Source organism: Arabidopsis thaliana, chromosome 5, assembly GCF_000001735.4.
Source record: "Arabidopsis thaliana chromosome 5, partial sequence".
Classification (NCBI taxonomy): domain Eukaryota; kingdom Viridiplantae; phylum Streptophyta; class Magnoliopsida; order Brassicales; family Brassicaceae; genus Arabidopsis; species Arabidopsis thaliana.
Window position 1 is genome coordinate 10,349,814 of NC_003076.8, and position 14,245 is coordinate 10,364,058.

General features: G+C 40.3%; 1 protein-coding gene and 2 pseudogenes across 3 annotated transcripts; 1 reads left to right on the top strand and 2 right to left on the bottom strand.

Moving 5' to 3' along the window:
* Positions 1-727: 727 nt before the first annotated feature.
* AT5G28405 lies at positions 728-4,840 on the bottom strand (annotated as a pseudogene; the record flags this gene model as incomplete). Its single annotated transcript has 1 exon — positions 728-4,840.
* Positions 4,841-8,370: 3,530 nt separating this feature from the next.
* AT5G28410 (uncharacterized protein) lies at positions 8,371-9,625 on the top strand (the record flags this gene model as incomplete). The annotated part of the gene is made up of 5 exons (NM_122724.2): positions 8,371-8,628; positions 8,875-8,920; positions 9,018-9,131; positions 9,423-9,484; positions 9,596-9,625. Exons 1-5 carry the CDS (start codon positions 8,560-8,562, stop codon positions 9,623-9,625), a joined length of 321 nt encoding a protein of 106 aa, NP_198193.1. The 5' UTR covers positions 8,371-8,559.
* A 153-nt stretch (positions 9,626-9,778) lies between these two features.
* On the bottom strand, positions 9,779-14,205 carry AT5G28415 (annotated as a pseudogene; the record flags this gene model as incomplete). Its single annotated transcript has 1 exon — positions 9,779-14,205.
* Between the last annotated feature and the right edge of the window lie 40 nt (positions 14,206-14,245).

The window sequence follows — 14,245 nt, forward strand, 5'->3', positions numbered from 1 at the left end:
TTATGGTGCAAACAGCCAAACACACTTGGGAAGTATGTTTCTCATCGAACATTTTGGCATTACTATTCGTAAATGTGTTTTTACTTTTCAGGAACAACAACCTTCAAAACTCACTCACATGACAACAAATTGAGTCATTGACAAAAAAAAGAATTAAAAATAAAATAAAAAATATCACCATGTTTCTCTAAAGTATAAACCAAGACCGATTTGAAACCCCAAATCGGCAAATATATATTAATATTTTTTCGTTAGATGCAGTTTAAAAAAAACGAAATATACACATGCTCTTTTTGCCAGGGACAGAAGGGAAAGATAAAGGTTACATATTGTACTATTTCATTTTTGCTTATAATTAAATTTGATTTTTTTGGGTTTGTCTGGTGGGACATCTCTGTGCGTGTACGATCCTGCTAGACTTTGGGAACTTGGTGTGTGTTTCTCTGTTGCAGTAAAGATCATACAATATAATCTTTTGCATATCTCATTGCAGCTTTGCTTATTTTTTTTTATTTTTTTTTTTTGTTGGTTTATTTATGATACATAAATAGTTTGTTCTGAATTGTTTTTTTTTTTTTTTCACTGAAAGGATTATAATGATTTTCCAGAACTGATAGGTTCCCTTTACAAAAGATTAGTTAGAGTTACCATGAGATGTTATTTATAACCATAACATCACACCAAAAAATGACGACAAAGATTGGAGAAGAGGACAAGGCTAGCTAGAAAGAGAGGTTCTCTCAACCTCAAAGAGACCATGTAACCAATGAGGATGCCCTGCTGCGACATAAGACTGAGTCCTGTTGTCCCTCACCACACTCTGAGCAATTAGAGAAGCTCCCTTGTTTGCAGCTACCTTTTCCTCCATAACTTTCCAATCACCAATCTTACCCAAAAAATGATTAAGCTCTGAAACTTGATACGCAAAAGACGGCCAAGCTTTAGGCCTTTTGAAAGCTGAAGACAAATCTCCAGGTTCAAAAGCAAAAAGAACCTTAGTGATCTTGTGACTGTGTAAACTTTCAACAGCCCAATTGACACACCTCGACAACACATCTTTTTTGGTGCATTGATCACTAAACGCCTTTCTGCTATGAAGAAGCACTTCCCCCAGATCGTTTCGTAAAACCCAGGCGCCTCCACCTAGCCTTTTTTTCCCCGACCACGCAGCTCCTATGTTACACTTAACCCAACCCGAGTCCGGCGGTTCCCATCCAATAGCTGAAGGAGTTGATAAGCGAACCTCCTCATTAACAATGTTCTGAGTTTGAGTGTTTGCTAAAAACCATTCAGCGGTATCATCTCTTATCTTCTCCATAGAAATGAGTGGACAAAAGATGGAACCTTCGAAGAACAACTTGTTTCTGTTTTTCCAAAGCCTCCAAAGAATCCAGGGCCAAGACCTTCTTATGTGAAGAGGAATACAATCTCTTCCCTGCAGTTCAAAGAGATAATGGATATTGGCAAAGATTGATCCATCCTGAAAACCTAGCTCCGGCGAAGGTACTCTAGAAAGAGCCCATACCTGCCTGGCAATGGAACAAGTAAACAAAACGTGATTTATAGACTCTCCTTCACTGCCACAAGATTGACATCGAGAATCAATGGACATCCCTCTACGAATGATCTGATCTGCCACAGGAAGAGCCGCACAAAGAATTCTCCATAAAAACATTTTGATCTTTGGAGCTGTTTTTGTAGACCAAACACGTTCTTTTAGAGCATTTGTTGAGGGTTGAAGGCAAGCTTCTGAGATTAACTCTGGTTTATTTGATTGAAAGGCCAACCAATAACCAGAGTTAACTGAATACTCCCCTGTTTTTGTGTGCAGCCAAACCCAGAAATCCTCTTCCATCACGACAGGTTGCCTCTTTGTAATGATCTCCACATCAGCTGGATAGAACAAATCATCAAGAGTGTTCCTATTCCAGCATCTTCCTTCTAAATCAATGAGATCAGAGACTTTAAGACTTAAGTTGACAGAGAAGTGTCTCTGAAGAGGGAGTCTCGGTCCGTTATCATGAATCCAAGGATCCATCCAAACATTGAGAGAATTACCACTACCAACTTCAGTTCTTAAGCCTTTGATTAGCAGCTCTCTCCCATGACAAATACTCCTCCATGCGAAAGAGGGACGAATCCCTATATCAGCCTCTAGGAAATCATCTTCTTCAAAATATCTACTTTTGAAAAACCTTGCAAAGAGACAACCAAGATGCTGCAGAAGTCTCCAAGCTTGCTTTGCCAAAAGAGCTTGATTGAAACTCTCAATGTCCCTGAATCCAAGACCTCCCTGCTCTTTAGTGAGGCACATTTTTTCCCAGCTCACCTAGTGAGTTTTCCTTTTACTCTCAAGTGCATTCCACCAGAAACTTGACATAGCACTAGTCAGATTGTCGCAGGTTGTCTTTGGCAACTTAAAACAAGACATTGCATAAACCGGCATGGCTAACGCCACTGCTTTGAGAAGGATCTCCTTTCCTCCCATAGACAGAGTTCTAGCAAACCAACCAGTTAGTCTTGTCTTCAGTTTGTCCTTAATGTAATCCAACATCTGAACTTTTGATCCACTAAAACACTCTGGCAGACCTAAATAGGAGCCAACACCTCCTTCATTAACAATGCCTAGCTCATCTTGAGTCCATTTTTTAATGTTAGCTTCAACACAAGAACCAAAGGTAATGGAGGATTTGTCAAAATTGATTCGTTGACCCGTGGCATCCCCATACACTTTGAAAATGTTCTTGAGCACTAAGATCTCCTCTTTATCAGCTTTACACATGAACAAGCTGTCATCAGCGAATAGCAAATGATGAATGGCTGGCCCGTCAGGGGAGAACCTAATACCACTTATTAGACCTTGATTTTCAGCTCTATTCATGAGATGAGTTAGACCCTCGGAGCAAAGAATGAATAAGAAAGGTGACAGCGGGTCACCTTGTCTTAAACCTCTAGAGGGTGTGATATGTCCATGAGCTTTATCATTAAGTAGAACCGTGAAGGACATTGAGGTGATCGTGAACATAATCCACTGCACCCATTTCTGATGAAAACCAAGAGCTTCCAGCAAGGCTCTTACATAGTTCCATTCCACTCTATCGAAAGCCTTGGACATGTCTGATTTTATTGCTATGAACTCCTTCGACACCTTCTTATGAGTTCTGAGACTGTGAACCACTTCATGTGCAATTAAAATGTTATCCGAGATCAACCTTTCAGAGACGAAGGCAGATTGATTAGATGATACCAATTCCGGGAGAAACGGTTGCAATCTTCTAACCAAAATCTTAGATACAATCTTGTAAAGCACAGAGCACAAACTGATTGGTCTTAAATCAGACATTTTATCCGGTTTCTTCTTCTTTGGAAGCAAGCATAGTTGAGTAAAATTCCAGTCTCTAGGAAAGTTACCAGTCCTGAAGAATTGTTGGATTTCAGCTGTTACTTGATCCCCTAAGATGCTCCAATATTTCTGAAAGAAAAAGCCTGTGAAACCGTCTGCTCCAGGAGCACTAGAACCCTTTATGGCAAAAACAGCTTCCTTTATCTCAGTTACAGAAACTGAAGCAATGAGCACATTATTCATTCCATCAGTAACTTTCTTTGGGAAGTCAGAGAACAGCTCCTGGAAGTTGCTATGATCTGATGAAGTGAAAAGCTCCTTGAAATAAGCCTCTGCTATTGCTCCCTTAGACACTTCATCTTTATGCATTATGCCATTAACGTCCAAAAGCTGGTCTATGTGCTGTTTCCCTCTATTATCCTTGACTGAGGCATGAAAAAAGGACGAGTTTTTATCACCACTGTGCATCCATTTCGCCCTGCTTTTTTGACTCCAGAAGGTTTCTTCTTCATGATTTGCCTTACAGAGATCCTCCTTTAACGAGTTAACCACTAAGAGCCTTGGAAAGACCGAAGATTGTTCCGTCTCTAAGGCTGCTCTGGCTTGAAGGATCTTTGTCTGCGAGTTGAAATTGTTCTCCTGTTTCCACTTACTTAAAACTTTTCTGCACTTCTTCAATTTTGTCAAGACTGTAGGACCCTCATTACCACTCCAAGCATTGAAAATCGTCTCTTCCACTCTTGGCTTATTGAACATTCTCTTCTCAAACCTAAAACTGCCTCTGTTCATCTCTTTTGTTGAAGAAAGTCTAACCAAGACCGGTCGATGATCTGATCCTCTTTTATCTAGAAATTCTTGATTAGAAACCGGAAAATGTCTATACCAGTTCTTGTTGCCAAAACATCTATCCAATCTACTCTGGATATAGAGATCACCTCTTCTTCCACCCCAAGTAAAGGGATTTCCCGTACTAGGCAGTTCTAACATGTCACAAACTTCCAGCATTTCCTTGAAAGGTAAGAAAGAAGAGTCACCCTTTCTTGGACCACCAATCTTTTCACCATTATGCAATATGGCGTTGAAATCTCCCAACATACACCAAGGCTCCTTTCGCTGAATACCAATCCTTTTGATTTTCTCCCAAACATTAGGACGAGAACTAAAAGCCGGGTCTCCATACACACAAGAGACAAAGAAATCAAAAGAACCAAATTGAATTTGAAAATCAATGAGGTTCTTGTCCGCATACTTTATTTGAATATCTACACCTTGTTTCCACAGCAAAGCTAACCCACCACTAAGGCCAATCGGATTTACTGTGAAGATTCTATCATAACCCAACCATTCTTGCAGGTCAACGACAACATTACTACAGTTCTTAGTTTCCATCAAAAACAACACTTCAGGGAAATGAGATCTCCTCATCTCCATGAGTCTAGGAATTGTCAATTCATGAGACCGTCCCAGTCCTTGACAATTCCAACTGAGTAGACTCATTAAACGTTGGACGGTCCCTCAATTGGGACCACCATTTCAGGGTTAAGCTTTGTGAATTTGGCAGTGCTTTGACCCTTGTCAATTGCTTTTCTCTTATCCTTAGTACCCACCACAGAACCTTCAACTAGACTTGGAAATTGAACACCACTAGAAGGAACCCTTGGTTTTGGCTTAGGAGGTATGTTCCTCTGCTTGGCCTTTTTCAGAGTAGTCCCAGTGATAGCTCCAGTCTCAAAGAAACCAGGGCTATATACCGTCGAACTATCTGGAAAAGGTTGAGAGAGTGCAAGGAAATTACCCGCTTCAGTGATAGACAGCGAAGGCTCAGCTTCCACAAGCCAGTCTCTAGCAGTTGACGGAGATGCGGTGATACTTGATGAAACAACCATCTTGTTTTTGTCCCCACTACTCGAAGGAATCTCATGATCATACCCAAAAACAATTCCTTTCTCTTTAGACAAATCATGATGGACCACTGGAAGAGCTTCGAGACGAAGAACCGATTTTTGCGTGAAAGGATCTTTTTCGCTTCCCTTACTGATTGAATGACTCTATCCACTCTTATTAATTTCTCCTCTTCATTCGCCACTCTAAGATATTGGCGCATACCTTCTAAAACCTCTTGAGCTATTCGTGGTCTGCCAGTATTGGGATCAATACCCACTTGGCTTTCTTTGAGAACTCCAAAGAGAGGATCAGATTCACTAAGAACTGGAGTCGGAGGAGGCTTTGGAATAACCTGACCTTTACGACGAGCAGCAGCTTGATCTTGTCTTGCCTTAACCAAGATTGGACACACGTCTTTCTCGTGGGTAAGCCTCTGACATTCGTAACATCTTTTTTGGATCCTCTCGTAATGAAATTTCACAGTAGCAGTCTCTCCATTCCTCAGATTAACGACCTTGGACTTTCTCAAAGGCCTTGATACATCAAAGAGAACTTTTACCCGTACAAACTCTTGAATCTGAGATTGGTCTGGGTTAAACACAACCTCTCTAACCTCTCCGATAAGCTCTCCTAAGGAAGTGATTGCTTTTTCCGTGTAGTAGTTCACCGGGATATTCCAAATTTGAACCCAAATGAACATAAACCTTAGATAATCATCCGGAGGTTTTTCATACCACCTATCCACCACAATAGCCCATTCACTGAACGTTTGGACACCTTTTTCTAGCACTTCTTCCAGATCGTGTTTCGAATCAAAGATGAATTGGAAACGCTCGCTAGTTAGAGCCACACCTTTGACTCTTCCTTCCTTCTCCCATTTTCTGGGCATATTCCTAATCAGATGCTTCATAGGTTGACAAGCAGGATTGAGGACTCTTCCAATTAAGCTTAACTTATTTCTTTCACATGACATGTACTCCGACAGATCCGGCATGTCAAAGGGCTCATCTTTTTCCTCCAGTGACATTTCCATCAGCGCTCTATCCATAGCCGACGACATCACTTGAACCGAAGGGAACTGAGAACAACTTATTTTTCGAACTCGAGAGCAACTAGAACCGGCAAAAAATATAGCACAAACTTGACTGAGAAATCGAAAACTAGGGAGGGTAGCAGTGAAAAGCGGCTGAGGGAAAGAGGGTTATCCGGTTCTAAGCTCTATTCAAACCTAATGAAAGACACTTAGGGAGAAAGCGGGTTCTAAGCCCAAAAGAGGGATTCTTTTGACGAATTGACCAGGTGGTTCTCCATAGTAATTCTGAATTGTTTTAGAAAAAGAGTTTGATACAGGGGCTATATATTTGTGTGTATGTAAGTAAAATTTCCAATCATTGCATTTATAAATATTGATTACAAACACATGATATTAATTACTAGTAGTAAATGATTACTCCTTGTGTAAGTACTAGTCTTGAAGGTAAGAAGAGTATTATTAATTATGGTCTTGTATCAACGATTCAATTTCTCTAGTCATTTTTGTAGGTTTGTTATCGCAGCTTTATCGTAATAACATATAATGTAAGAGAACACGCTTATTTTGTGGTGCTCTCGTATGAGTGATCGATCTCACATGTTGGTTAAAGATTTTTTTTTTAAAAATAATAGCAAGAAAGAAAGCATTGGAGTGGGTTCCACGAGAAACCATTCCCAAATAGGAAAAACATTTGGAAGTGGGTCCCATAAAAAATATGCAAATCTCAGACCCGTCTCTCAATGAAACATTTGGAACGGGCGGCTGACTTCCGTACTCTTCTTATTTCGTTTTGCATACGCTACGATAATTACGTTTCTACCCTTTTCTTTTTGAGCTATGGTCGAGTTTTTTTTTTTTCCCTTTCTAATAAATTAATACAGCTATAACATTCAAATAGTTAAGGATTTATACTATATACACAGACGCTAAATGTTTACTTAATTTTATTTAGTATTTGGTGGCGAAAGTAAACATTTATAATACTCGCGCGGTTGCATATTGTGAATCAACATGTATTATTGAAGCTAATAACGATTTCATTAAGACACTCGTGCTATATGATACTAAAAAAAAATTCAAATAGATACAAGACGTTACTTTTTTTTTTTTTTTTTTTTATACAAGACGTTACTTAGCTTGTTCAAAAAATAGTACTCACATGACAGAGATTCTGATGCCCCCATACTCTTTCACTTTTCTTAGTTTTATTTTTTTGGTCAAATATATAATTTCATTTGGCTAAAAAATTTAGAAATTGGAGATACAAATATTTGTCATTACACAAGTAACATGTCTTGTCACTAACTAAACAAGAAATGATTAAAATGTATATTTATGAAAAAGCTAAACCACATATGTGGGTTGATACTTTCCATGGGTTGATTAGTTTTGACACCGAAACATAATTAAAAAAACGAGTCAGTTAAAAATATAAAGTCGGATTACTTGGGGTTTGAAAAGAATTCTGAAACGCTAATCAAACTACACATATGTGAACTTAAAAAAAATTTGGGTTGGGATTTTTTGTTTTTGACTTTAATCAACCGTTGTATTTTTATAATTTGATCTGTGTGTTGTATAAAATGTCTTCGATAAAGAGGTATTTATATCCAATATCCACTTGTATCTCTACGATTTCTCTAGGTTAGAGAAAATAATATTTATTGTAAGTTTCATATTTAATAAAATAATATTTCTACGATTTCATATAAACCCCAAAAAATAAACAATTAAATTTCATGTACTACTATGTAAGCTTTTTTAGCTCTCTCTCTCTCCTCCGTGCACCATTTCCCGATCATCACCGCCGTGCACCATTTTCCGATCATTACCATTGCTCTCTCTGTCTCTCTGTCTCTCTCCCTCTCTCTCTCTGTCTCTCGTGTTTTTATATAAAAGTACTTCAGAAAAAAACAAAAAAAGAAAAGCTGGTTCGTCGTTCTCACACACTACACATTCGGAAAACCATTTATATAAGCTCTCTCTCTCTCTCTGTGGACGGAAGCTCTCGCTCTGATCTCACAATGTAAGCTCTCTCTCTCTCTGTGTTGTGTGTTTGTATTTCTCTCCGACGCTAGATTTCTCCATGGTTCTTATGAGCTGAGCACCGCCGAAGCTTTCCTCTGCATTCCGTCGTCCCTCTCTTTTGTCTCTTTCTCCGACCCTAGCTCTCTCTCTTCTCTTCCGTTTATCACCATCGCCGTTAGCCCGTTACCATTCTCTCTCTCTCTTCTCCGTTCTCCGTTAACTTATTCACGATCTACTAAGGTTTTTAATTTTTGTTTGTTATTATTATAGGATGCGGATTTCTGTGATGAAGCCCGTTCGCCACCAACAGGTTCTTCTTCCTGGACTCTTGAAGCGTGCGGTACGTAATCATAAATCTTTCAATCAAAAAGTTTAGGGTGTTATTAGCTTTGGGTAAAGTTTAGGGTGTAAATTCAAGGTATTGGAGAGAATCGAAAAAATCTCTGTTTGTAGCAGAATACAACTATAAAAGGATGATGCTTAAAAAAAAAAAAAAAAAAAAAAAAGTATGATGCTTCTATCCTCTAAACTCTAAAGTTTGTGTGTGTTAGAGCAAATTAACAAACATTGATTATTTATTTGACAGCTCAACTGCATAGCTGCAAATCAAGATTGTGAAGTTGATCCAAAAGGTACTTTCTGCTGATAATCTAATATACCTTGTAGTAATTTGAATTGATTGATTCTTGTTGTTTAAATGTTTGATTCGTTGGTAATTTCTGCTATCAGGAGACATGACTAAAATTGATCTCAAGGACCAAGGCACCAATGCTGTTGAGACTGGTCGCAGCAGCAAAGTAGTATCTACAGTCCCACTTCATCGCAGTATCTTCTCTCCTAATGGTAAGAAAAGCCATTTTACTTCCTACATTTCCATCAAGAAAATAACCAAACATGCTTTAGGAATCCTTAGGTCTTGTACACAGGGTGTGATATTCAATCAAGTTTTAAGTTTATGTGTTCTACCTACCATCTTTCCCATTTGTCTTCCTGTATCCATACTCTAACCAATTTTTTTTTACTTAAAATGTTTGTAATTGTGAATTTGACACTTGTCGATCTTCCTGGGCTGACAAAGGTAGCTGTTGGTAAGTGACTTTGCAATGCTAAATTTCATTTTTTTTTTTGTTTTAGGAAACAAAGCAATGATGAGTTCAAAAGCCGAAGCTCGGGATCAAATGCCATTAGTTATACAGGTATTACAATTTCATTAATACATCAATATATGCATCGTATATTCTATAATTGAATTATTCTTATTCATATTGAAAGAGAGATTACATCAGTATATACATGAGTCGTTCCAGGGTATTAGGTTCAAAGTTAATTACAATTAGATCCCTTAACTTTTTACATACTTATATTTCTATATATTCTAAAACGATTGAATGATTATTATTATCATTAAAAGAGAGATTACATATATACATGAGTCGTCTAGGGTATTAGGACAATTAGATCCCTTAACTTATTACATACTTATACTTCTATACACCCCCTCAAGATGGAGGAAACTGTGTGACTCCAATCTTGACACAAGCATGATGAAATTGTGTTCTTGGGAGAGGTTTAGTGAGTGTATCCGCCAATTGATCATTAGTGAAAACATGAGAAACACGAAGAATGCCGTCTTGAATATGATTGCGAACGAAGTGATAATCAAGAGCTATATGCTTCGTACGAGAGTAGAAGACTGGATTTGCGCAGAGATAAGTGGCGCCAATATTGTCGCAATAAATAACCGGGGCAGCTGGTAACCGGACCTTCATCTCGTATAGAAGTGAGCAAAGCCAGCGAAACTCAGATGCAGTGTTCGCCACTGCTCGATATTCAAATTCAGTTGAGGAGCAGGAGACACCTCGTTGTTTCTTAGATGACCAAGATATAGGATTTCTACCGAGATATATCAAGTAGCCATTAGTTGAGACATAATCTTTCGTGTCGCCAGCCCAATCTGCATCAGAGAATGCAAGAAGTGTTATTGGAGAAGACTTGTTTAGTTGGATACCATGTGTGGATGTGCCGGCAAGATAGCGGAGAACTCGTTTAGCTGCATGCCAATGTGCGTCTGTTGGGTGTTGGACGAATTGAGAAATCCTGTTAACCGCATAGGCAATGTCTGGTCTTGTGAAGGAGAGGTAATGGAGGCTGCCCACAACAGAACGATATTGCGATGCATCACGGAGTCTTTCTCCGGTGGTGAGTGTGAGTTTTGGACTGGTTGTAACGAGGTTGACACTGGCTTCACATCGAGCATGTTGTTCTTTGTGAGAAGATCAATTATATATTTCCTTTGCATGAGATGAAGACCACGAGATGAGCGTGTAACTTCGATGCCAAGAAAATAGTGAAGATCTGTTGGGTCTTTAATAGAAAAGCGATCTGCAAAAGAAGCTAAAACTTGTTCCACCATCATGTTATCATTTCCTGTAACGAGAATATCATCAGCATACACAAGGACATATGTAATTGTGTTTCCCGAACTGAGGATGAAAAGTGACGTATCAACCATTGAGTTTGTGAAGCCCGAGTGGAGGAGGAATTGCTTGAGTGCCATGTACCAAGCTCGGGGAGCTTGTTTGAGGCCGTATATAGGCTTCTTCAAGCAACATACATAGGATGGTCTATTGTTGTCTACAAAGTCGGGAGGTTGGGACATGTACCCTTCCTCGGTGAGTTCGCCTTGAAGAAACGCGTTATTGACATCAAGTTGTTTTATTGGCCAATCTTTGGATGTAGCAACGTCAAGAACTAGGCGGATCGTGGTTGATTTGATGACGGGACTGAAGGTTTCGGCATAATCTTTCCCGTATTGTTGATGAAAACCCTTAGCAACAAGTCGCGACTTGTAGCGTTCTAGAAGTCCATTAGAAAAGTATTTGGTTGTGAATAACCATTTGCAGCCAACTATATTTTGTGTTGCGGCAGGAGGTACGAGATCCCACGTGTGGTTACCCATAAGTACATCAAATTCTATCGAACATGCCCGACTCCAATCTTTATCTTTCAACGCTTGTTTGATCGTAGTAGGTTCGGTAGGTCATTTTTGATTTGCAGTGATAAGAAGACTGAGTTTCTATATGGGTTTGGTGATATTGTTTTTGGCCCTGGTTCTCATTTTGTGGGTATTTTCTGGTGGCTGGATTATTTGGTTCTGTCGTTTATTGTACAAGGCTTGGTGTGGTGGTTGGGTTTGTTGTGGCTGAGGCTAAGTTGTAGGATTCAACTCATATTAACGTGGAGCAGTGGGCTCAATTGGAGACGATGGTGATTGGGTCGAGGTTTGTGACCCATTTTGAGAATGAGCAGTGGGCTCGGAGAAACAAAAGGATGAAGAAGGGATAGAGTTTGATACCTGAGAGTTTGACGATCGTGGTGAAGAGGGGTGAAGATCCAAGCTTGGGGTCCCAGTGGCGGCGTTGAGGAAGGAGCCGTTGCATTCGTCGAGTCCGTGGAATGGAAGGCGACAACAACGAGGTAGTTGGTGCACGATGTTGAGCATTGGGAAGATGAGTTGAGTGGTGTTGCTGGGTTTGGGCCGAATTTAGTGTCAATGTTGGGCCTAGTTGAATTTGGCCAACATTAGTGTTGGAGATATCATCGACTTCCACACGTGAACTAGAAGTGCGATCATGAGGAGCAGTAGAGTTGGTGGTCGGAAGTGATACAACAGTTATCGGCGACGATGAAATCTTCGCTGGTCGGAGATGAAAAATGTTGGAGAGTGATGAAGGTTGGACACTTTCATTTTCGCAATGATGAGACTCGGGCTGCTTAAAGGGGAAGATTTCTTCATTGAATTGAACGTGGCGGGAGAAATACACTCTGTTTGTCGGTAGATGGAGACATAAATATGCACTTTGGGAAGTGTAGTAGCCAAGAAACACACACCGTTGTGACCGGTCGTCAAGTTTGTTTTGTGTGTAAGGTCTCAGCCAAGGAAAACACAAACAACCAAAGACACGGAGCTTCTCATAGTTTGGTGGCGACTCGAATAGCTTGTGAAACGGTGATTGCATAGATAGAACCGCCGTGGGCATTCTATTGTTCAAATACACAACTGTCGAAAAAGCATATGTCCAGTACTGTTTCGGTACCGATGCGGTGGACATGAGTGTGAGGCCGGTCTCTACGATATGACGGTGTTTGCGCTCCCCTAGCCCGTTGTGTTCAGGGATGTGTGGTGGTGTGGTGAGATGAGTGATCCCATGAGTGGCGAGGAATTGCCGTAATGCCACAAATTTACCCCCATTGTTAGAGAACAACGTGCCAATGCGACATTGAAATTTATTCTCAACAAGGGCTTTAAACGCTGTGAATATATCGTTGACATCGAATTTGCGGACAAGTGGGTACAACCAGGTGTAGCGAGTGTAGTGGTCTACTAACAAAAGATAATATTTGTGGTTATCAATAGAGTGAATGGGTGAAGTCCAAACATCAGTAAAGACATATTCAAGAGGGTGATGAGAGACAATTGAAGTTTGTGGCTTTTATTAACAAGGCAATCAGAACAAGAATATTGTTTTTGTTTTTGTGGAGAAGATGAAATAGGAAGCAAAAATTTGGAAATAATAGATTGCGAAATAGAAGAAGAAGGATGCCCCAATCTTGAATGCCAATTGATAAGACTAGCTTTTGGACCAAAAGAAGACACCATCGCTACTGGTTGAGAAGATGTAACAAGCTACTCATACAACTCATTCCTAGTTCTGCCTTGGAGTAATGGGACCCCCGTGCTGAGATCCTTCACCTGAAAGGAAGAAGGGAAAAAATTCCACGGAGACTTTATTAGTGTTACACAAACGAAACACATAAATAAGATTTTTCTGTATATCAACACATAATATTTTATCAAGAAGTAAGGAGCGAGTTTGATTAGGAAGAAAATTGGAACCCGTGTGAGAGATGTTCATTCCGGAACCATGAGCAATAAGAACGTCATCACCGCCATTGTATGGTTGATGCACCGAAAGGTTGTTGAGGTCGGATGTCAAATGATGAGTGGCTCCGAAATCGAAGAGCCAATTGTTGGTAGTGTACGGTGAGCCTACAACGAGGTTAGCTCGTGGCTGCCAAGGGCGGAACGGAGTGGAAGCCATTAAGGACGTGGATGTTTGCAGCGATTGGATTTGGGGACATAGTCGAGCACTATGACCTTGTGTGTTGCAGTATTGGCAATTTTGGTATTGGTTCGGAGTCCATGGTGTGTTGTTGTTGTTCTTCTTGTTGGTATTGTTGTAGTGGTTGTTGTGTTAATTACCGGAGTTGTTGTGTTGAGCAACGTTGGCAGAGACAAGAGCAAAAACAGATGGAGCGGCCTGAGTTTTAGCAAGGAGCTTGGCTTCGTAGTTCAGCAGCCTTTCTTAAACTTCATTGATTTGTGGTGTTTTGTCTTTGGCTGCAATTTGATCGATGATAAGCTTGTACTCCTCAGGGAGACCTTCAAGGATGTGCTCGATTTGATCATCATGTTCAAGGTCACTGTCACGGAAAGCCAATTGATCGAGACGGATTGTCATCCCTTCGATGTACTCGTCAATGGACTTGGTGCCCTTGGTGTACAGCTTGAGTTGGTCTTTCAAGACACGAATATGGATTCTGGATGGATTGGCGTAGGTGGAGGCGAGTTTGGTCCAGATCGGAGCAGCAGTGGTGGTGCGACCAACAATCGGCTGGACTGAAGAGGAGATCGACCCGATGAGTGCATTGTGGATGAGTCGGTCTTGGCGACGCCATTTCGTGAATTCTGGGTTGGGAGAGGTTGTTGTCCCAAAAGTGATGGTTTCAAACGGAACTTCTTTGGATTCATCCAAATGATCGACAAGTTCATACCCATCAAGGAGAGCATGAACTTGGAGCTTCCACATGAGGTAGTTTTGTGTTGTAGCTTTGAGATGTTCGACATGTTGATGTTGGGAACAACATTTGAGTTGACAGCGCTGGTGTTGTCTCAA